The 26,325-nt window shown below is 33.2% G+C and overlaps 1 protein-coding gene and 1 pseudogene across 1 annotated transcript; one reads left to right on the plus strand and one right to left on the minus strand.

The window, feature by feature from the left end:
* Positions 1-21,848: 21,848 nt before the first annotated feature.
* Positions 21,849-22,743, minus strand: LOC149170519 (uncharacterized). The gene is made up of 2 exons (XM_089425614.1): positions 22,003-22,743; positions 21,849-21,899 (listed from the first exon to the last, which is right to left on the minus strand). Exons 1-2 carry the CDS (start codon positions 22,741-22,743, stop codon positions 21,849-21,851), a joined length of 792 nt encoding a protein of 263 aa, XP_089281740.1.
* A 3,111-nt stretch (positions 22,744-25,854) lies between these two features.
* Positions 25,855-25,992, plus strand: LOC149170520 (U4 spliceosomal RNA; annotated as a pseudogene).
* Positions 25,993-26,325: the final 333 nt, after the last annotated feature.

Consider the following 26,325-nt stretch of genomic DNA (forward strand, 5'->3'; position numbering starts at 1 on the left):
TCTCAAGAATATTGATATAAACACCTAGAACATGAAATCCCAACAACAATATTATAAATGTGAACAATATTTTCATTTATGAAAGACATGAACAAAATGAACAAATCCACACAAAAGACAACAACAATCGCAAATGCAAGAGAAAGATATAAAATAGTAACACTGCCATTGGAGCAAAGCGACATAAATGCAAGAAACACATCTAAATTGCATAGATTGGATTTAAAGAAGAACAACATAATAGGACATTTTAAGACGAGAGATATACAATTTTGTACATAAAAACAACAACGAAAAAAAAAACCAAAATTGCAACCAGAGAAACAACATTGAGTCTTAACATATATTTTTTGTTTTCTTTACATCAAATAATTCCACTACAAAATTGAACTCAAAACACTCCATCAAAATTCATCTATGGAGTGGCCTCTTCCAAAACACAACAACACCGATGAGAAAAGCAACACCAATTCAAATCAACAGGATAATGATCATGATACTTAACACTTTCCAACCAATTCCTTCTTGTTCTCCTCCCAGACTCCCTCTGGTGCACATGTTTCAAGTATTTTTCATGTGTTTTCATTTGATCTAGCTCACAAATATGATCATCAATAAAAGTAGGATGGAACCCATGTTTTCTATCAAACTTGTTCCGAAGATAGGAAAGAAAGCTTATAGCTATAGCAATATCACGTGTTGTTCTCGAATAATGGATGGCATCATTATTGTCCATATTTGGATTTGAAAGACACAAAAACAAAAGCAAAATCAATAAAGACATGAACAAATAAATAAGCACACACACACACACACACACACATAAAATCTAACACCCCATTCGTATTTATGTTAAAAAACTTATTGTTATAGTGTTACATGAACCAAATGATATAAAAATTTCTACAAATATAAGCCTCATTTCACAATACAATAGAAAAATCGTGGAAATAGAATAAAACCGTGGCCAATATTCAATGGTCTGTTGCAAAGAAAAAATCAATAGGAACTTAAAAAAAAGAAACTAAATTGAACTACATGAAAAACGATGTAAACGACTTTCTCAAATATTACTATGAATATGATGAATTTACTAATCTAATAAATATATGAAAATTATTATTATATTAAAAGTAAATCAAGAGGACAATAAAAGCAATTCAAAAAAAATACTATAAAGAAGGTCACAATGTTATTAGTTGTATGTCATAGCGATATGGACTTCAATTGCTCCTCTTGCTTCTTCCTAATTGTAACATATGCCTATATTTCATCTTGGCATAACATTGAGAAGAAAAAGGTGGTGCAATGCGTAAACCATCTATTGATTTCACACTTGATATGGCTGTGAAGGTAAGGCCTTGCTTCTCTTTATTCCTAATATCAACTGACGCTCGTTCTAAATTTAATCCCTATAACTTGTGGATTGTAAGAGCACATGCCATCTTCAAAGGAATTCGTTTTCAATTTCCTCTTATCACTGGTGTGATAGGGACAATGTTTGGATTGCTTGCATCAAATGGAACACCAACATACTTATCAAAAACAACGATTGTGAACATTGGAAGTTGAGGTGGCTTAGAGGTAGGTGGATAAAATATATCCCTAACATAACTAAGTGCACCATTCACCAAGCCAGCTTCAACCCATAAATTACATGTCAACATAACATGTTGACCACGACACAACAAAACTTCACAATCTAATTGATGATCATCAACACCACTGATTTCTGAACACCTTGAATGCTAAAAAACACATCGTGCAATTGGAGAATTTAATGATTTTAACATATGCCTATTTGGAAGGAGACCAAATTATTTGTTAGAAACATGTGAACTACTGCATTAAATAAATCTCTTTATCTAGGATGCAACCTCATATCATTCCGTGACATAAGAAACTCCCCAATCTTCAAGAACAAGTTCTACATTTCTTATGTTATTGAGGACTCTACGAAAACAAAATTGTTTCTTATTATTCCCTTGTTGGGAAAATATTGTTTCAAGAGTGATGACAATGTTGAGTTTCTTCAACAAGACTTTCCCTGTTGTATTACCTACATACAAAGGCTTATCTATCACAGGAGGTAGTTGGCCAAGGTCACCCACAAGGATGATGATCTACCACCAAAAGGATAATTATTTTTCTCTGGAAATGCTTCTCGTAATCGAGCATCTATTTGCATAAACAACCTTGATCCTAGAAAGCTCATTTCATCAACCAATATATACCTAACATGTCGCATTTCTTCTTGGAATACTACAAGTGACTTCCACTTTAGTGGTTGCATATATTTAATTGGAATTTTGAGAGCTGAGTGTATTGTTTTTGCATATATATTAAAAGAAGTTATTCCTGTTGGGGCAAGAAGAAGAAAAGGGATTCTTCCATTAATTGACAAATTAGAAAGTGCTTCAAAAATATAATGGATAAGGAAAGACTTCCCAGTGCCCAGAGTGCCCTGAATAATCATAAGAAGGGCTTCACGAATCTCATATTTAGCAAAATTCCTTACGAAAATTTCAAAAGCAAGTCATTGTTTTTCCAACAAAGAATTTGGAGATGCAAATGTTCTATTTGAAAGGTCAACGATATCACCCCTTGATTTCACATTCCTTATAAAATTAATAGCTTCTTCTACAACGTCACCATAAATAGTTGTACTTTCCTAGTTAAAGGATATATCAAAGTCCCTTTGAACAAGGTTGTGAAGATCAAGAAAACTCACATCATTTAGTGGAACCAAGCGAGAGAAAATCTGCCATTCTTGAAAATCATCTTCAGGATTCATTTCATGGTTAGAAAAATCACCATCTTCTTCATCTTCAATATTGTCTATAATTGATGGATTTTGATCAACATGCCATGCTTGATATCAAAATTTCCTCCAATTTTCAATAACAATTTCAGCTGAAAAGCCAATTTCTGTAGGAATGTCACGAAATGGCTTGTACAAGAGAAATTCTATCTAGCAAAAGGTTTCAAATTCCTCTGAAGCCTCACCAGGAATAGAATAAAACCATGGCCAAACTTGAACAATAGCATGAACATCTCTAGGCTTCCATGATCTTGTTTACACTTTCTATCAAATGTCCAAGTTCTTTTTGTTTCTATCAAAGATAGATGTTCAAGGAAAAAAGGTCGCTTCTGACAATGTTGAACAAAAGTATTTTCAAATGAACATTGAAAGCCATCCCTTGATATTTTCCTATAAAACTTTCTTCCAACATTCAAGGAAATTTTTTTTTTCTGAAAAACAACAAGAGGTAGCTTAAGCAACATATGGCATGTTTCTTATGCTCCAGTGTCACGATCAAAAATCATTTCTACAAGAAACTTTCTATATGCACATAAAGCATGATCCTCAGAGCCAATAGAATTTGGAATTCTAGTTAGAATATGATGATAACTTTCAAACCTTTTCTCTTCTTTTGATGCATACTTAGAAATATATTTCAAGACAACATAGCGAGAAAGAACTGGCTGGCAATCAACATTTGCACGCCACATTGTTAGAAGGTCAATGTTATGTGCATTATGCCTGTCATCATTTATTGCTGGCTCATATTTTTTTCTTCCTTGATCATCTATGAAAAATCTTGATTCATAACAAAGATCACATGGAGCATGGTACCAACATGTTAGAATAGTACCCTTTTTTCACAAACAAGAATCTACAGTACACTTTGTGTGCCTTTAGTCATGGTTTAACAATTCTTCGTAATTATTATGAGAATTAGAAGAGAAAATCTTACCAGTATTCAATAGGCAAGGGTCACCATTGAGGCTTCATGGAACCATTATGTTGCGATGATGTATGTCATGCAGATTCCATGCAGTTACATATTTGTCGAAGAATAACTTTACAAGTTGTACATCAGAACTATTTGGCCAATTAAGTATTTCCATGTTAGGAGCACCTTCCAACCATAAGAAACCATGGATATGTGTTGAACCTCTATGTTTCCACTCATATCTGAAAAAAATGAAGATATAGTTACTAAAAACAATATAAATAGAATCATAATAAAAGTTGAAAAAGTATAGAAAAAAATTCAACAACACAAACTTGTACCAAAAGTCTTTAGCTTTAAGATATTTTTGGATTACTTCCTCTCAAAAAATATTGAATCTGTGGTGCATAAATTTCACAACAATATGAGGGTACTGGATAACATTCTCAATTTTTATACAATGCTCATTTGAAGGACAAGAATGTGAATGTACGGGAATGACGTTATGCAACTCTCGCCACTTTGCTTCAGCTGCACTCAAAGTAAAAAATAAAGATGGAAATCCTAACTGATTAATCATGTCCATTAACTCAGATCGAAATTTAGTCCAGTATGCCCTTGTACCTCTCAGATAACAACCAAACCATACAATATGCTCAACCAACTTATTATCTAGTAAATCAGATAGTTGGTGACACAACTCTTCAATTGTTGTAGGTGAGTTATCAAGTAAATGTTTCTTTGCTAAAATTGCAGCAGCTGCTTGGCTTCTATGTTGCATTATCATGTTTAATAGATAATATCAAAAGTGAGGATGGCTTCCAAATCTCTGATCATAGTACCTAAGAAGATGCAATGCATACTCATGAAGTTCAACACTACAAATACGTGGTTGCAACCAATCAACATCACGAGTGGGGAACAATGTTGGGAATGCCATATCTAATAACCTCTCTATATTATATTTGTTCACTAGAGAGGCTCCAATACTGGGCCAGTCCATGTCTTGAACATGTGAATAATCAACATTATCAAGAAATTCTCTAATTTCTTCCACTTTTCTTCGTTCGTTTGCTAGGCAAGCAACAAAAGAAGAAGGATGAGAGGGAAAATGCTCAGTAGGAAACCCTTCATTATTAGTTTCATTGATCTTAGATTCTTCAATATCAAAATAAACAAATTGAAGCCTAGAGAATACATCTATTGATGTTTTGGGCAGAGCATTCACTGAATCATAATCAATTACAACATTTCGAAAATATTGATCATGTTGGATTTTGAAAATGTAATGCAGCCATCACTCGAGATATTTTGACACAAAATTCACAATACTTAGACTGAGCATCATGTTTCCTCTCAATTAGAAATTCAATATATTCAACATGTCAAGGAAGACTTTATACAATTGTAGAAATATCTTGAGGAAAGCTAATTGTATGACCACTATACTTATATTGCCCACCTCGAGCATTTGTCACTTGCAAAATAGGATTCACATGTGTTATTAGCATTTATTCAACTTGAGTAAGAACTCTTAAAATATGAGGTTGATCACCAGGATCCATGTTAATATATCGACAAAAATGATGGGCTCCTCTTTCACTCTTACATCGTTTGCAAACAGGTCCTTTAGAATGTCTCACAACATTGATTCTGGGATATGATTCTTGGCAAATGTGACACATTTAGACAAATGACAAGCTATCTATCTTTGCTTGAAATCTTTTATGAACTGCAATCATGTTTTCATAAAAATGAATATGAACTCTAGTGGTTGAACCATGCTGAAAACCATTTGGAAGAGTAAAATTTATTCTAACATGTACTTCATCTTCAATAACACGAGGTTCCCTTCGCAAATTTGAAGCATGTGGATCTATGAGATGTCTTTCCAAATTTATGGTGTGCATTCGTGAACTTGAGAGGATGTAAAGGTCTCTTTCTCATAAAAGACTTTCAAATTTAATTTCCAAATAATTATAAAGGAAACAAATGAAAAAGAATCAAATGCATTCAAAATTTACATTTGTGTCTTGATGTGTATGAGGGTTATGAGATGGTTGCTCTTAGCTTCTAACATCAGTGGATGGAACATTTTGGGATGTAGTTTCTATGCCTCTATTCAAATGATTTGTCACATGTTTCAAAAAAATAAAATACATTATAAAACTAAATGTCCAACAAAGAAATATTCAAAAATGGAAAAAAAATCAAATACAATGAAAATCTACATTAGTTTTACAATTTGATGTTTTGGATTCCAATTCTCCAACCTAATGAGATGAGATCATGGTTTCTCCGTAAAAGGTTACAAAATACAATTTTCAGGCAACTGTAAATGAAAAAATGAGAAAAATATCAAATGCACTCAACATTTACATTTGTTTGGCGATGTGGATGAACGCTATGAGATGGTTTCTCTTCACTTATAACATCAGTAGATGGAACATCTATGAAGTTTATTTGTATGCCTCTCTTGAAATGACTTGTGTCATGCTCAAAGAAAATAAAATATGCCATAAAATTCAATGTCCAAGCAACTAAAAATTTTAAAAATGAAAAGAAAATCAAAAACATTGAAAATTTACATTAGTCTAGTAATTTGATCGTTGAGGAGAATGCACAAAAAGGTTATGACATGCTTCATCTTCACTTCTCATATTAGTATATGGAACACTTTGGGAGTTAATTTCTAGACCTCTATTAAAACAATTTGTATCCTATTCCAAGAGAATAAAATAACATAAGTTTAGTAAACAAAACTTTGTAAATATAAGAACATAATAAAACAACCACTATTGCAGCGAAAATCAAAGTATCACTATGTTACCTCCAATTTTCCATGTGAAATGCTATCAGGGATGACTGATTCTCTTGGTCGGACCACATAACTTTCAGAAGCGGGATTTGAAGATCCAACGTTTTGAGCAACTGGCTCAAAATTATCAAACAAATGGCCAACTAAACTATCATCCAAATCATCACACAAAATGTCATCATTACCTCCACCATGGATGTTTTGCAACCTTTGGCCATCAAAACATGCAATTGGACACACGGAAGGGTTAGGGTGGACATTTGCATCCACATTATCAATATGGCGTTCTTCCTGATTGCAATATGTTTCCCCAATGTTATGAACATTTTTAGTACAATACTTACGAGGAATTATAAAATCATTTTCAAGAGTGGCTTCACTCGTTTTTCTATTATATGTAGCTCTCCTATGCTCATTTATGGCATCCTTATTTTGTTGATACCGTAAACGACAACTTTCATTAGACCTCTCACGTGATTCTAGTGACAAATTTCATTTTCTTGTATGTTGTCTTGTACGTTAAGATGACACGTTTACAATGAATAATAAATTATTCATTATGGAATCATAAACATGGAACATAACAAATATCTAATATAAACAAACAAAAAAGAATTAAAAAGGCACAAGTTTTTTTTTGGAAATTGTAAAAAACATAAAAAGTGCATATGTCATTTTTTTCCAACCATATAAACTTATCAAAATGTATAAGGATTTTTCCAAATGGCTAAAAGCAAAAGTAAATTTTTCAAAATGGAAAAAAATAGAAGTGAATTCTTTAAAATGGCTTAAACAAAAATATTTAAATTTCCATGTATCATATTAGAATCAAAACGAAACCCATACTATTGGGACACAATACTCTAAGAATTATATGAATTGGAAGTATACCTAAAAATTTGGAACTATATACTATCAAAATATAAATGCAAATACTAAAATGTACATAAATATATAACATTGTTTGAGAATCAATGACAAAAACCAATACAAATAACATGTATAACATAACTCATAGAAATTATAATTATACAAACAAACAAAAATGCATAACATCGAGACACATTTACATGTAAATAAGAAAACTTCAGGGGAAACAATATGAAATATTTTACATCATAAATATTGATACAAACATAATTTTAAAGTATTTCCATAAAGACCCATAGTATGTATAGAGACAAAAATGGTAATATTCTCCACAACCATAGAGAGTATATAAAATTGAAATATTTATAAGAAATCCTAAGAATACTAATATCCTAAGAATCCATATCCATATCCCATGGTGGAATCTCATCAGCAGAATCCATACGGGGAGAAATTGCGAAAACATTTCGATACTCAATCAAATCATTGCAATCCTCCAATGTTGGGTACCAAAATCTATACATCTACTCATTAGTTGAATTATCAATATCTATTAGAAAAAATATGCGAGTCATCATGTCATATAATAAGAAAGGAACTTCATTGTTGTTGCACATAAAAGCCAGACCATGGACTATTCAAAATGGAAGATAACCAGAAAAGTTGCTATTTATATCTGTAGAAATTTCTTCCAACAACTTCCATCTGAAACCCCAATCATCTTCAAAGTAGTCAATTCTTTGTTCAACACACAGTTGACCAAATTGGAAATGATATAATTCTTCAATTGACCATACAGAAGTGGAGCCATCTTTGATAAGACATATCAACTGATTCATGTATATTACTAATGACATGCACCATATGTCACTGATTGGAACAAATGAAAAACCCCATTCATTTTTTATTACATCAAACAAGTAGACTGTATATCCATACAGAGGATAATATTAATACTCCTTGCCAAGATATGGCCAAAACAATTTACTTTTATAAAACACTACATTCTTAGGGGGTGAAGTGCCACCAAATGGAACATCAGCCCTTTGCCATACCCTATCAAGACTATTGCAGACATAAAATTTTGACTGGATTATGTCATACATATGTTTTAGAACAACCCAATCATATTTTCCGTTGCTTACATTTTCTAACAATGAAAAGAATCCTTAGTCTCCAATTCGTATTGGCCCTATGTTTTAAAATGCCTTTGTAAATGGATTCGTTACAAATTAGTTGTTTGTATGGGAGCATTCTATTGGTAACGATAAAACCACCATTGGTCCAACAATACACTCTACTTTGTATCTTGAATCTATGAATCGCAAATGAAACTAAGATATGTGCCCACTCTGATTAAGGTATTGAGGAGAAAAACAATTTTCTTCACTTGTGAAGAAAGGAACAAGAAATCCAAAGTCATTCGTAGAGACATTCTTGCAATGTAACAAGAAAAAAGGGTTTTTTAAAACATTCTTCCATTTCTTACAAATGATGCTAAACTTTATCACAACCGATAAAAGGAGCCACAAGAAGGAAATTTCAAGAACTTCGAATGGAAGACAACTCCAAATAGATGGATCCATGATCAAAAAATGAAATCATCTAACAGTAAAAATAAAAACACATTTGATATCAAAAAAACAATTTAATGTTGAATAAAATTAAAAGTAACATACATACGTAATTTACCATTTACACATATAAAAAAAATTCACATATACACATTGTATAAAATCAAATGAGTGATGATAACATTATTATGACACTAAACACAATTCCACAATTTTCTAAACCTATTCTCTATAATCCAAGATTATTAATGTTAGTAAACCTATAATTATGTTTATATTAAGGTCTATGTTTAATATCGATGCTATAATGTTTCTACAAATATATTTATAATATCAAATAAGAAAAACTCATTAGTTAGGTTTCCATGAAGGAAAACACCTAATTCATAATGCCAACAAAAAATTGCCTAGAAAACAGCGTCTTGTGTTTTTGTTGGACTACACAATTTTCCATAAAAGATGTTAATGGTTGTGTAAGAGTGAAATTTTAACTAATAAAAAATAGTTGGGGACAACTTGGTTTTTTTTTCTAGATTCAAGATCACATTGCTACTTGTTTTTTATAGTAGTGAATTTATTTTAGTTATATGTTTTAATTATGTATGTAATGTGAATCATAATTAACTATTGTCAATTCTGATTAGGTGTAATAACCACCTAAATAAGGAGTAGTATTTAAGGTGTAATAACCTTCTAAATAATGTTTGGATGGAATTTGACAAATTTTTGTTGACTCAATCATAATGAATCGAGACATATCAAATTAAAATTATATTACTAAATTTCTAAAACAACACATTCTTATATATTAATTTTTTTCATATTTAGAATTAATCTAAAATCATTTGACTTATTTATTAATAAAACAATAGATTGTTGATATCATAAGATAATTTTTGTAATGGACTCCATTAATATCAAAACTTAATCATTCTAATCAGCTACATTAATATTTACATGATTATAATTATGTGGTATATGAAGGTTAAATTAATAAATATTAGGAAATTTAAATAATAAAAAATGTAGTATGTTTTAAGTTTGTGAGATATTTCAACATAATTTTATATATTTATAACTTGTTTTAATTATTTGAATTTCTTAATATTTATTAAGAAAATTTGTTTCTAAAACAATTAATTCTATATGTCTCCATTGTTTAAAAAAATTAACCATATATAAGTTGATCTTAATCTTAAAACAAAATTATTATTTTTATTTTATGTATTTATAAATATTTTTAATGGGTTGTCTAAAACCTATATGTTTAGGAATTTTTGGTTGGAATTTGACATTTTTTTTGTTGACTCAATCTTAATTTTTATTGTTTATCCAAATATAATTGTAATTCCAAACAATATTTGCCAAATTTACGTGTAATGCCAAACAATTTTTACGAAAATTTACTTTTAATTCCAAACAATCTTTGCCAAATTATAAACAATAGAAAATCTAACAACACATGAATTTAAGCATATATTAATTAAGGTATTTAAAGTTAAAAAAAAAAAAAGTTGATTTTTTTATTTATTTATTTAATTAATCTAGTCTTATACATATTTGTATTATACAATGGTTTTTTTTGTAATTATAATTTAGGAGATAATTAAAAAAAGGGTTACACTAAGAGATTTAATATAACTTTTTATAATATAATTTTATAAAATCCATATCTTATTTTGCTAACATATTATAATATGCATGTAATATAATGAAAATAGTTTTTTCATTATTATCTTATATAATTATATAATTCTATTTCTTTGAAAAAAGGTAAAAGAAATGTTTAAACAATTCTCATTAAAATATTAAATACATTTAATTATTTAAATTAATACATTCCAGCTAAACACATATACATTATCCAAATTCCTATAATATTAATAACAACCAATTACGTTTAAAACCCATAATTTAATAGTTGTGTAAGAGTGAAATTTTAACTAATAAAAAATAGTTGGGGAACAACTTGGTTTTTTTCTAGATTCAAGATCACATCGCTACTTGTTTTGTATAGTAGTGAATTTATTTTTGTTACATGTTGTAATTATGTATGTAATGTGAATCATAATTAACTATTGTCAATTGTGATTAGGTCTAATAACCACCTAAATAAGGAGTAGTATTTAAGGTGTACTAACCACCCAAATAATGTTTGGTTGGAACTTGACAAATTCTTGTTGACTCAATCGTAATGAATGAAGAAATATCAAATTAAAATTATATTACTAAATTTCTAAAACAACACATTCATATATATTAATTTTTTTCATATTTGGAATTAATCTAAAATCATTTTACTTATTTATTAATAAAACAATAGATTTTTAATATCATAAGGTAATCGTAATGGACTTCATTAATATCACAACTTAATCATTCTAATGGACTACATTAATATCTACATGATTATGATTATGTGGTATGTTTTAAATAATAATAAAATGTAGTATTTTTTTAAGTTTCTGAAAATTTTCAACATAATTTTATATATTTATAAAAAAAAATTAATTATTTGAATTTCTTAATATTTATTGAGATACTATTTCTTATTTAATAATGTAACTTTTAATCATGCAGTAATCATAATATTTATAATCTATATGTTCTTAACCATTAAGAAAATGCGTTTCTAAAACAATTAATTCTATATGTCTCCATTGTTTTAAAAAAATAAAGATATATAAGGTGATCTTAATCTTAAAACTGAATTACTATATTTATTTTATGTATTTATAAATATTTTTAATGGGTTGTCTAAAACCTACATGTTTAGGAATTTTTGGTTGGAATTTTACAATATTTTGTTGAATTAATCTTAATTTATATTGTTTACTAAAATTTACTTGTAATTCCAAACAATCTTTTGCCAAATTTACTTGTAATTCCAAACAATCTTGTCCAAATTATAAACAATAGAAAATCTAACAACACGTGAATATAATTATATTAAATTTAAATAGAGGAGAATGATCTAACAATCACATGGGTATTAAATGAATTTTAGTTGGAGAGGTATTTAATGTCAATTCAGTATCAAAGTTTTGTCACTGAATGTTTACAAGTAACATGAATTTGTTAAAAGATTGTTGAGAAATTAGTTTGTCTTTTAATATCTCCCAACTCAAATGACGATTAGTGATAGTGTAGTGAAAGTGAGAAACATCTTCTCTAATGCTAACTTCTTCTCTAAATATTGTGCACTTTAACCTAATTATTCCAATTCACCCGATATTTTTTACCTATTCTTTACCTATTTGATTAAATTGTACGAGTTAACCAATAAAAAGTTTCAATACATAAAAGTCACGCTCATTTTCTTCATATTTCAATATCCATATATAATTAACTCAACAAAATCTTATTTTTAATACTAAACTCATAACCTTAATTTCTAAAATACTACATAATTACCATTTACTTCCACATAAATATAAAAAAAATTAAGTTTCATATATTATTATTTAATTATTAACATATCATTCAAAAAAACATATGGATCTACTCCTTAAACATTATAATCTTGGTGGGACCACATTACTTTGAGAAGCGGGATTTGAAGATCCGATGTTTCGAGCAAACTCGCTCCAAATTATCAAACAAATTGCCAACTAAACTATCATACAAATCATCACACAAAATGTCATCATTACCTCCACCATGGATGTTTTGCAACCTTTGGCCATCAAAACATGCAATTGGACACACGGAAGGGTTAGGGTGGACTTTTGCATCCACATTATCTATATGTCATTCTTCCCTATTGCAATATGTTTCCCCAATGTTATTAACATTTTCAGGATAGCATTCAACAACAAGATTATGCTGACGAGAAGCATTAGTTGATAATGAACTATCAACAGGAAATGTTCTTTCCATTATATCATCCATAGTACAATACTTACGAGGAATTATAAAATCATTTTCAAGAGTAGCTTCACTCGTTTTTCTATTATATGTAGCTCTCCTATGCTCATTTATGGCATCCTTATTTCGTTGATACCGTAAAGGACGACTTTCATTAGACCTCTCACGTGATTCTAGTGACAAGTTTCATTTTCTTGTATGCTTTCTTGTATGTTAAGATGACATGTCTACAATGAATAATAAATTATTCATTATGGAATCATAAACATTGAACATAACAAATATCTAATATAAAAAAATGAAAAAGAATGAAAAAGGCACAAGTTTCTTTTTGGAAATCATACAAAACATAAAAAGTGCATATGTTATTTTTTTCCAACCATATAAACTTATCAAAATGTATAAGGATTTTTCCGAATGGATAAAAACAAAAATATTTTTTTGATAATGGAAAAAATAGAAATGAATTCTTCCAAATGGCTTAAACAAAAAAGTGTAAATTTCCATGTATCATATTAGAATCAAAACGAAACCCATACTATTGGGACACAATACTCTAAGAATTATATGAATTGGAAGTATACCTAAAACTTTTGGAACTATATACTATCAAAATATAAATGCGAATATTAAAATGTACATAAACATATAACATTGTTTGAGAATCAATGACAACAAATAACATGTATAACACAACTCATATAAATTATAATTATACAAACAAACAAAAATGCATAACATCATGACACATTTACATGTAAATAAGAAAACTTCAGGGGAAACAATATGAAATATTTTACATCATAAAGATGGATACAAACGCAATTTTAAAGTATTACCATAGAGACCCATAGTATGTATAGAGAAAAAAATGGAAATATTTTCCACAACCATAGAGAGTATATAAAAATGAAATATTTATAAGAACTCCTAAGAACATTAATATCCTAAGAATCCATATCCATATCCAATGGTGGAGTCTCATCAGCAGAATCCATACAGGGAGAAATTGCAAAAACATTTCGATACTCAATCAAATCATTCCAATCCTCCAATGTTGGGTACCAAAACCTAAACATCTACTCATTAGTTGAATTATCAATATCTATTAGAAAACATATGCGAGTCATCATGCCATATAATAGGAAACGAACTTCATTGTTCTTGCACATAAGAACCACACCATGGATTGTTCAAAATGGAAGATAACCAGGAAATTTGCTATTTATATCTGCAGAAATTTCTTCCAGCAACTTCATATGAAACCCCAATCATCTTCAAAGTAGTCAATTCTTTGTTCAACACACGATTGACCAAATTGGAAATGATATAATTCTTCAATTGACCATACAGAAGTGGAGCCATCATTGATAAGGCATATTGACTGATTCATGTATATTGCTAATGACATGCACAATATTTCACTGATTGGAACAAATGAAAAACCCCATTCATTTTTTATTACATCAAACAAGTAGATTTTATACCCGTACAGAGGATAATATTCATACTCCTTGTCAAGATACGGCCAAAACAATTTACTTTTATAAAACACTACATTCTTAGGGGGTGAAGTGCCACCAAATGAAACATCAGCCCTTTTCCGTACCCTATCAAGACTACTGCAAACATAAAATTTTGACTGGATTATGTCATACATATGTTTTAGAACAACCCAATCTTGTTTTTCGTTGCTTACATTTTCTAACAATGAAAAGAATCCTTAGTCTCCAATTCGTATTGGCCCTATGTTTTAAAATGCCTTTGTAAATGGATTCGTTACAAAATAGTTGTGTGTATGGGAGCATTCTGTTGGTAAGGATAAAACCACCATTGGTCTAAAATTACATTCTACTTTGTATCTTGAATCTATGAATCGCAATTGAAACTAAGATATCTGCCCATTCTGATTAAGGTATTGAGGAGCAAAACAATTGTCTTCACTATTGAAGAAAGGAACGATAAATCCAAATTCGTTCATAGATACATTCTTGCATCTTAACAAGAAAAAAGGATTTTGCAAAACATTCTTCCATTTCTTACAAACGATGTTAAACTTTATCACAGCCAATAAAGGGAACCATAGGAAGGAAATTTCAATAACTTCCAATGGAAGACAACTCCAAATTGATGGATCCATGATCCAAAAATAAAATCACCTAATAGTAAAAATAAAAACACATTTGATATCAACAAAATAATTTAATGTTGAATAAAATTAAAAGTAACATACATACATAATTTACCATTTACACATATAAAAAATATTCACATATACACACTTTATAAAATCAAATGAGTGATGATAACATTATTACGACACTAAACACAATTCCATAATTTTCTAAACCTAATATCTATAATCCAAGATTATTAATGTTAGTAAACCTATAATTATGTTTATATTAAGGTATATGTTTAATATCAATGCTACAATGTCTCTACAAATATATTTATAATATCAAATAAGAACAACTCATTAGGTAGGTTCCCATGAGGGAAAACACCTAATTCATAATGCCAACAAAAAATTGCCTAGAAAACACCATCTTATGTTTTTGTTGGACTACACAATTTCCCATAAAAGATGTTAATGGTTGTGTAAGAGTGAAATTTTAACTAATAAAAAATAGTTGGAGAACAACTTGGTTTTTTTTTCTAGACTCAAGATCACATTGCTAAATTTTTTTTTATAGTAGTGCATTTATTTTAGTTATATGTTTTGAGTATGTATGTAATGTGAATCATAATTAACTATCTTCAATTGTGATTAGGTGTAATAACCACCTAAATAAGTAGTAGTCTTTAAGATGGAATAACCTTCTAAATAATGTTTGGTTGAAATTTGACAAATTTTTGTTGACTCAATCATAATGAATCCAGACATATCAAATTAAAATTATATTACTAAATTTCTAAAACAACACATTCTTATATGTTAATTTTTTTCATATTTAGAATTAATCCAAAATCATTTTACTTATTTATTAATAAAACAATAGATTGTTAATATCATAAGATAATTTTTGTAATGGATTCCATTAATATCACAACTTAATCATTCTAATGGACTAAATTAATATCTACATGATTATAATTATGTAATATGAAAGTTAAATTAATAAATATTAGGAAATTTAAATAATAAAAAATGTAGTATGTTTTAAGTTTGTGAGAAATTTCAACATAATTTTATATATTTATAACTTTTTTTAATTATTTGAATTTCTTAATATTTATTAAGAAAATTTGTTTCTAAAACAATTAATTCTATATGTCTCCATTGTTTAAAAAAATTAACCATATATAAGTTGATCTTAATCTTAAAACAAAATTATTATTTTTATTTTAGGTATTTATAAATATTGTTAATGTGTTGTCTAAAACCTATATGTTTAGGAATTTGGAAATTTTTTTGTTGACTCAATCTTAATTTTTATTGTTTACCCAAATTTAATTGTAATTCCAAACAATCTTTGCCAAATTTACTTGTAATGCCAAACAATCTTTACCCAAATTTACTTGTAATTCCAAACAATCTTTGCCAAATTATAAACAATAGAAAATCTAACAACACATGAATTTAATCATATATTAAGTAAGGTATTTAAAGTTTAAAAAAACATTTCAAAAGAATTTTTTTATTTAATTAATCTATTCTTATACATATTTGTATTATACAATGGTTTTTTTCGTAATTATAATTTAGGAGATAATTAAAAAAAAAGGTTACACTAAGAGATTTAATATAACTTTTTATAATATAATTTTATAAAATCCATATCTTATTTTGCTAACATATTATAATATGCATGTAATATAATGAGAATTTTTTTTTCATTATTATCTTATATAATTATATAATTCTCTTTATTTGGAAAAAGTTAAAAGAAATGTTTAAACAATTCTCAATAAAATATTAAATACATTTAGTTATTTAAATTAATACATTCCAGCGAAACACATATACATTATCCAAATTCCTATAATATTAATAACAACCAATTACCTTTAAAACCCATATATTTATAGTTGTGTAAGAGTGAAATTTTAACTAATAAAAAATAGTTGGGGAACAACTTGGTTTTTTTCTAGATTCAAGATCACATGGCTACTTGTTTTGTATAGTAGTGAATTTATTTTAGTTACATGTTGTAATTATGTATGTAATGTGAATCATAATTAACTATTGTCAATTGTGATTATGTATAATAACCACCTAAATAAGGAGTAGTATTTAAGGTGTACTAACCACCTAAATAATGTTTGGATGGAATTTGACAAATTCTTGTTGACTCAATGATAATGAATCGAGAAATATCAAATTAAAACTATATTACTAAATTTCTAAAACAACACATTCTTATATATTAATTTTTTTCACATTTGGAATTAATCTAAAATTATTTTAATTATTTATTTATTTATTTTTTTTCTCGATAACACTGATCTATTTATATTACAAAAAGTCAAAAATATTACAAAAATTACATCTGGGCCAAAGCCCTGTACCTTCAGAGAAGATATCAGTCATTGCTACCTTGCATAGAAGAGCGACACGTAGCATACAGTAATCGACACGGTGGATTCATTACATGACACGGTGAGTATCGAAACTGACACGATGGATGCATTACTGGACAAGGTGAACACAAATCGACACGCTGTGTATGGAAAACGACATGGTGAACATGTTGAACGACGTGTGGGCTGAGACTATGGTGATATGGACCGAAATTACAGACATAAACTCCATAATAGATATACAAAATCATGAAAATGAAAAGGTCAGAGAAATTCATTCCTTGCTGCCGAGACTTGGCGACTGCTGAGTTAATCGTCATCCGTGGTGTGAGGTTCATCAGATGCTGGACCCTTGAGCTTTTCCGCTGCATCCTTTCCCTGGCATGAGCTCCTTTGAGCAGGTTCCTTACCCTGGCATGAGCTTCTCTGAACAGGTTCGCTGGGGCCAGCTTCATCCGTCTGAACCGGACGCGTGAAGTCTACAGTGGGAGTCTCCATGTCGACCCGCGGGACAGTCACCGTATCCAAGCGCCCACGAGCACTGCTACAATGCTCCACAGTAACCGACACTATCAGAGTGTTATTAGAAAAAGCACAGGGAATTCTATATCGAATGGCCGGATGTTCCGAGTGACCACACTCCGGAATGCCCCAATTGCCTCTAGCATTGCGGCCTGGAGGCCTGTTTTGCTCAGAGGTAATTTCAACTGAGGACGTTGGAGAAATCTCAGGCCTCTGAGAGGCAGAATGCCCTCTGGCCATTCCTCTGCGACTGCTCATCCTGAGCCTCTCCCTTGGCATTTGGCGATGGCTTCCCTCACCTACAATTCCTCCAGAAACCTTGTTCCAAGCAATAACCCACTCAAACGGCCTGGTATGCGGCAGAGAGGTCAGGGAGGCAACCTTAATAGCTCCCATGCTCCTCGGATATTGCAGCGCATTGAATGGCACCTGCAACCTCCTGTACATTCCCCCGTCGTTCCCCTGCTCCAGACTAGACAGCCTAACTACATTCCTCTCCTCGCAAAACATTGTGAATTTGCTGATTGCATCGCCTTCCGGCGAATTTAAGGAGCCTGCTCCTTGGCTTGGCGTGGCTTGTCCGGGCTGACAGAGGCCCATGTGACAAGCCTCATGCCTCATAACTGTTCTAACACGCGGCATGGACAGTGATGTCACCCGCATCCGGGAGAAGGAGATCTTTTTGCACCAGAGAGATGCAATCTTTCTTAAGTTGATCATCTTCTACCAAATCCATGGCCCCCGAGAAATACGATGTCGACTGAGTCGCTCCTTGATTAGCCAATCAATCTGCTACCTGGTTTGCTGATCTTCTGACATGCTTGAAGGTTATGTTGTGGGGAGTGAGAAGCTGTTCCTCCAAGGATTCCATACGGCTTAGCAGCCTCCAACTTTTTGCAATTTTGACTGCTCTGGCCCCTGCTTGTATTCGTTTGGCTGCCTCTATTAGTATGAGCGAGTCCCCTTCAACTTCAAGGGGAGAGAGGTTATATTGCTCGGCCAAACATATTCCTTTCCAAAGTCCTTCCAGCTCTGCCACGTTATTGGAATTTTTGCCTAGAGAGCCATAGTATAAGAGTTTCACCTCTCCTGAGTGATTTCTTATGACTCCTCCGAAACCTGCAGGGCCGGGATTGCCTTTGGCTGCTCCATCGAAGTTGATCTTGTAGGCATTTAAGGCTGGAGGGGACCATGATGAAGGAGAAGCCGATATGGAGCTGGGAGCCGTTTTTGCTTTGACCAGGGGCTTGAGATCTAGATCCCATGCCTTCATTATTCTGCATTCTTGAGGAAGATCGGGCCAGTCTGTGTCATTCCAGATTCGGATGGCCAGGGTTTCTTGGATATTTTGCTTGAGAATGAGCCAAAGATCATCCATGGAACGGTATGTATTGTTGAAGATCCGATGGTTACGCTCTTTCCACAGAGTCCAGTACAGGAAGCCGGGAATGATATTCCATAGAGAGTTTAGAATTTGACTCTTAAATGGATTTTTGACCCAGTTTCTTATGTTTTCCGTAACGTCCATCTGTCTGGGTATTGCTCTCATATTACAGTTTTCAACTTTCTTACAAATTTGTTTTGCGAGTGGGCAGTCTTCCATTAGATGACTGATGGTTTCATTATTGGCATTGCAGTTTGGGCATCGGGAGGGCCCTATGAATCCTCTTTTTAGTAGATTGTCCCAAGTAAGGATGCGCCTTTTACTTAAGAGCCAGATGAAGGTGGAGATCTTGGGCCATAGTCCTTTGTGCCAGACTTGCTTCCAAATTTGGTCTCTTTCCTCTTGGAGATTGGAATAACGCAGATGGTGAGCTTCTTTGGTGGTGAAGGTGCCCCTGGTTGTGTATCCCCAACGTAATTTGTCCTGCTGGTTTGAGAGACGAATTCTCCTTTCTTGGAGTTCCTGTTCTATTTCTGTATATGTTTCTCCTTGCCAATCTGTTTGCCATTGTTGCGCGGGTTTCCATATATGAAGATCGTGATTTGAGGAAGTCTGCCAGAACTGGTGAACCTGGGTATGACCTATTTGCTTCATGTGTGCCTGCCAAAGAGGTTTGTGGAACAAATTTGCGAGTTTTGGGAGCTGTTGCCAAGAGTCCTCCCAAAATCTGGCATCCGTCCCTGAGTGTATTTCCCAAAAGCTGTGTTCTTGAATGAAGCGGCTTTGCTTTTTTGCATTGTTCCAGATGAGTGAACCTTGCACCGTTGGGTTGATTCTGATGAGATCACTCCAACTGCTGCCTCTGGCATATTTTGCTTGCCATAGTTGAGCCCATGGGGAGTTCGGCTTGGAAACCCAGTTCCACCATATTCTGGCACCCATTGTATTATTGCTATGTAACGGATCCCGAAGTCCTAACCCTCCTTCTGACTTGGTTTTGCACACCTCTGTCCATTTGACTAGAGCCCATTTCCTGTTTAAAGCAGTGGAACCCCAGAGGAAGTTGCGTTGCAGAGTGCGAATAGCCTTCAGAATCCCTTTTGGAGCTGCCAGGATGGAGAAGAGATAGAGCGGCATTGCTTGCAGGACAAATTTAATGAGAACAAGCCTACCAGCTAGATTAAGAGCCCTGTAGGTCCATGAAGAAAGCTTTGATTCAAGTTTGTCCAGAAGTGCTCTCCAGGACACCTGTTTGATCGCAGAATCGGAAAGAGGGGCTCCTAGATATTTTGCAGGTAAATGGGAGATGGTGAATCCCAGAGATCTGGCAATGGATCTTTGCGTGGTGGGGGGGGTATTGAAGAAAAAGAGCTGGGATTTGGAGGCGTTAATGGAGGTACCAGAAGCTTCAGCAAAGATATTTAGAAGGGTTTTGAATGCGGCGGCTTCTTTTACAGAGGGATGCCCGAAGAGCAGAGTGTCATCAACAAATTGTTGATGGGACTGTGGAGGGCGGCCGTGGAGAGATAAACCTTTGAGCGCTTGGGATGAAACGGCTGATTTGAGTAGCCTACTTAATCCTTCGGCCATAAGGACAAAGAGAAAAGGCGAGAGAGGATCCCCTTGCCTTATGCCCCGAGAGGATTTGAAGGGAGGAGAGGGAGATCCGTTCAATAAGACTGAAAAACTTGGAGAAGTAATGAGGCTCATGATCCATCTGGTCCAAGTTGCGTTAAAACCAAAAGCTAAGAGCATTTTATGTATATAATTCCAGCTAAGTTTGTCGAAGGCCTTTGAGAGGTCAAGCTTGAGAAGCATACCTGGTTTTTTTAGGAGCTTTAGAGAATGTATGACTTCATTTGAGAGTATTATACCATCCATGATTTGTCTTCCCTCGACATACCCTGTTTGCTCTGAAGAGATTAGTATAGGTAGAAGAGGTTTGAGACGATTTGCAATGACCTTTGAAATGAGTTTGTAGATAACATTGCATAACGCTATTGGTCTGAATTTCTCAAGTTTGCTGAAGGCTGCTTCTTTGGGTACCAAGGCTATGAAAGTTGTGTTGAGGGCTGGGAGGACCCAGTGCATGCAACGAGATTCATCCACTAGATTCCATACTTCAACTTTGATGAGCTCCCAAAATTCATGAAAGAAGTTGGCTGTAAATCCGTCTGGCCCAGGTGCCTTGCCATCTTTAAGTTGGGCCATGGCTTCTTCGACTTCCTTCAGCGAAACAGGTTGGAGAAGCTGATTGTTGTGTTCCTCATTGATTAATTTGGGAATGTGCTGTGTGATGGCGCGGATTGCTTCATCTCGATTGACTTCAGGTTCCTTTAGAATGTCCTTGAAGTAGTCTGTGAATTCTTTTTCCATTTCTTCATGAACTTCAATTCTATCACCCTGTTGGTTATTGACAAAGGTTATTTTGTTGTGCATACGCCTTTGAATGGTAGTTTTGTGAAAGAACTTAGTGTTTTTTTCCCCTTCTTTCAGCCAACTGATTCGGGATTTTTGTTTCCATAAAATTTCCTCTTGTTGTTGGCGTTCTTCTATCTGTCTCCATAGGCTCTGCTCTTGTTGAATTTGTTCGTCGGTGCGTCCTGCAAGAATGAAATTTTGTTGAAGTTCTTTCATTTGCTGCTCCAGCTTCTGTTTGCTTTCCTGTATGTTGCCAAAATGGGTACGGTTCCATCGTTTTAATACTTGTTTCAGATGTTTTAACTTTTCCTGAAACTGATACATCTTGGCTCCCGCTGGTGGTGAATATGATGTCCAAGCTTGAGTTACTATGTCCTTTAATTTGCTATGTTGTAGCCAGAAGGCTTCAAAGCGAAAGGGTCTGTTGCAGCCATGACCTGGTCTTGACCAGTGAAGCAGAATGGGCCAATGATCCGAGCCACTTTGTGGAATTATTGAGGTGCTGAAGTCTCCTCCCAGGTGGATCGCATTGTCAGATATAAGAAAACGATCCAACCTTGAGGCTATATGGTGTGCTCCTTTGCGCTTGTTGGACCAAGTAAAAATACCATTGGAGGTAGGAATGTCCATGAGCTGATTGTTCTGGATGAATTGCTTGAAGCCCGAACTGTCGCTGTCGAGCCTCACTCTGCCTCCTTGTTTTTCCTCCATTGATTTTATGATATTGAAATCTCCCCCCCCAATCCACAAGGGGAAACGTCTATCTGTATTAAGGAGAGAGATCGTGTCCAAGAGGTCCAATTTTTGCTGAATCGACTGAGGGAAATATACATTGGTGAGGTGCCCATGAATGTTGGTGCCTATAAGATGGAAAGTGGCTTGAATGAGATGGAGAGTGGCATGGAAATTGTCCAACGTAACTATCTGCGGATTCCATAAAATAGCCAAGCCGCCTGACGCCCCTGAAGCGTCGACAGAAATTGACCTACTGCCTGCCCATATTTTGCTGCCAAGTTTATCTATCATTGTGCTACTGCTTTTAGTTTCTTGGAGAAAGACTACTGCTGGTTGTTCTTGCATAATCAAGTTTTTTATCATTCTGTGTTTTGAGGGACTGTTGAGTCCTCTGACATTCCAGGATGTGAGCTTCATGGAGATTGTGTTGAGGGTTTGAAGAACTTTGTCAGCTTGGGAAATAACCCCGAATCCATTAATGTCTCCCCAATTGTTATTGTTCTTTGAAGGTCTGTTTTCCGGCCTCTTTTCTTTGTTTCTTTCATGATTTTTTTTCCATCCCAGTGACTACCACCTTGAATGCCCAGACTCTTGTGGTGATGTACTCGCGACAAGACTCCTTCAATTTTATCTATTTGCCAGAGGGGGATTGATTCATATTCTTTTTGTTTGCATGCATTCTCCAATTTGGAGATGTCCAGCTTGGAGATATCAAACTCTTCTAAGTTTACATCTGCTCTGTCTTCCTCCATAGTGATCGGAATGTTTTGCTCCATTTCCTCAATATTATCATGAAGACTTAAGGCGAGAGCGGCATCAAGATCCATATCTGAAGCTATTTGATTTTCATTCAATTTGGATTTCCCTTTGGAGGGGAAAGGGGGGTCGAGATCTGAGACAGAGTTGGTGAGCATCAGAGGGGAAGCATCTGCAGGTTTGGAGATGGTGGGATCCGAAGGAGATAAGGAGATGGATCGGTTGGGGGGGGGTTCAATGGGGATTTGATGGACCTGGTTTTCAGAGTGGGATGGATTTGGTGAGTCCTGAGAGGCAAGAACCGTGAATCGGTTCTGGAGGTTCACCTTGGGTCCTGGATCAGGAATGGCCTGGTTTTTCTTGGCATGCCGGCGACGAGTGGGGACTTTGGTATAGCCATCTTGATCCTTATTTGTCTCATTCGAAGGAATAGATGGCTGAACATTTAAGGGGCAGTCACGGAAGAGATGGCCGTGCTCATGACATTTTCTACAGCGAAAGGGGATATGTTCATAATCTAAAGACTGCTTCCATTCATAATCATCGTGAAAGAGACTTACCGTGTCTGCAAGCGTCTTGGTTAGGTGCATCTTGACGCATATCCTGGCATAGGAGGTGTATTTGCGAGATTTTGTTTCGGTTGCAACTTTGATAAATGTCCCCAGCTTGTTGCCTATATCAGCCAGTGTCTCTTCTTTCCAATATTCCACAGGAAGTGAATACATTCGAATCCAAACAGGGGCCCAGCTGAAGTCTTCTTTATCCGGATTGAATCTTGGCTTCCATTCAGTTAGATACAGACCGGAGGAGTTGAAGAAGTACGGGCCACCTTCAAATACTTTCGTTTTATCTTCGAGACAGTTGAAAATAGCTGTGAAGAAACCCTTTGGGCCAAGCTGCAACGTCACTTGTCCTTTTGGCTTCCATTTGGAAGCTATCCAGCCTTGTAAGGCTTTCTCTGTGGGCCAAAATCCCAGAAACTTTCCAATGAGAGCGTAGTCCTGCATGTATTGTATTTCGCTATTGATACGGTGGCTGGGAAGATCCACCTTGATTGATTCTGCCGCTTTGGGTATGCAGGTCCTGGAAGTCGCTTTGGTCTTGGATGATTCCGCATTGGTGTATTTGTCCTTGTTTTCTGTGTCCTCTGCATTCTGGGCTGCATGCTGCTGTTCTGTCTGCGTCCTTTGCTGGTTTTCTTCTGTGTTTAAACCTGTGTCTGCAGTGGGCTGGATCACAGGCTTTTGCTTGTTGTCAGTCATATGTGTGTCCCGTGGAGGGGAGGCAGAGCTCTCCCCTCCTGCGTCTGGTACCATTTGCGGCCGTCAATGGAGAGACCTGCAGAATCGATGGCAGGTCGAAAAATGGCGGCTAGGTTTTTTGTTGTCCTCTAGCGTATCGCCTCAGAGCGCATTTTTTCCGTTTTCATCCTGCAGTTTTAATTATTTATTAATAAAACAATAGATTGTTAATATTATAAGGTAATCCTTGTGATTATGATTAGGTGGTAAGTTTTAAATAATAATAAAAAATAGTATTTTTTAAGTTTATATTTTTCAACATAATTTTATATATTTATATATTTTTTTTAATTATTTGAATTTCTTAATATTTATTGAGATAGTATTTCTTATTTAATAATGTAATTTTTAATCATAGAGTAATCATAATATTTATAATTTATATTTTCTTCACCATTAAAAAAATGTATTTCTAAAACAATTAATTTTATATGTCTCCATTATTTTAAAAAAATAACCATATATAAGTTGATCTTAATCTTAAAACTCAATTATTATATTTATTTTATGTATTTATAAATATTTTTAATGGTTTGTCTAAAACATAGATGTTTAGGAATTTTTGGTTGGAATTTGACAATATTTTGTTCAATTAATCTTAATTTATATTGTTTACTCAAAAACTTGTAATTCCAAACAATCTTGTCCAAATTATAAACAATAGAAAATCTCACAACACCAAAATATAATTATATTAAATTTAAATAGAGGAGAATGATCTAACAATCACATGGGTATTAAATGAATTTTAGTTGGAGAGATATTTAATGTCAATTCATTATCAGATTTTTGTCAGTGAACGTTTACAAGTAACATGAATTTATTAAAAGATTGTTGAGAAATTAGTTTGTCTTTTAATATCTCCCAACTCAAATGACCATTAATGATAGTGTAGTGAAAGTGAGAAACATCTTCTCTAATGCTAACATCTTCTCTAATGCTTGTGCACTTTAACCTAATTATTCCAATTCACCCAATATTTTTTTACCTATTTTCTACCTATTTGATTAAATTGTACCAGTTAACCACTAAAAAGTTTCAATACATAAAAGTCATCCTCATTTTTTTCATATTTCAATATCCATATATAATTAACTCAACAAAATCTTGTTTTTAATACTAAACTCATAACCTTAATTTTTAAAATACTACTTAATTACCATTTACTTCCACATAAATATAAACAAATAAATTTCCATATATTATTAATTAATTATTCACATATCATTGAAAAAACCTATGGATGTACTCTTTAAACATTATAATCATCCAAATAATTGAACATTCACACATCTCACAATTCAGAAAAATAAATACAAAGATTGGGAACAAATGATACGTAGCCATCTTTGCTCTTGGGGCAATGACGCATCCAGTGAGGTAAAACCGAGGAGCGTCAATTGCTGGTTGAAAGCTATTTCCAGCCCCCCCTCGTTGGCTTGGGCTACGCCTTCTTGGGAATTGCTGGTTAAGTTATAATATTGTCGTATAATATTGCTGGTTAAATTTGGGAAGATATTTCTTTGTGGATGTTCAGGGTTTATTTAGGACTGGGTGAAGAAATGGTAAGTTCGGTAAGATATTTCTTAATGTATGTGGATGAATTAGTCTGGTTACCAGAATACCAATATTACAAGAGAACTTGCATCGCTGGTTTATTACCATTTGGTTGGTTTTTTCGCGAATTTTGTAGGTTAAATCGGCGCCCCCCATCGTATCGTGAAGGAAGGGGAGGGCATGCGTGCGGCTGTGTAGGGGATATATAAAAAAAGGGTTTAGTTAAGATTGATTAAACATTGTGAGAGGGGGTCGAACC

The sequence above is a fragment of the Pinus tabuliformis genome, chromosome 4_2 (genome assembly GCF_031772625.1).
Source record: "Pinus tabuliformis cultivar Carrire ecotype Pingquan chromosome 4_2, CPIR1, whole genome shotgun sequence".
Taxonomy (NCBI): domain Eukaryota; kingdom Viridiplantae; phylum Streptophyta; class Pinopsida; order Pinales; family Pinaceae; genus Pinus; species Pinus tabuliformis.

Bases quoted from the DNA above. Each gene is read 5' to 3' on its own strand.
- LOC149170519 (XM_089425614.1), bottom strand. From the start codon at position 22,743: ATGATAGATAAACTTGGCAGCAAAATATGGGCAGGCAGTAGGTCAATT. The intron at 21,900-22,002 runs GTATTAAAACGA...TCATTCTTGCAG, and splicing joins AGTTAAAACATCTGAAACAA to GACGCACCGACGAACAAATT.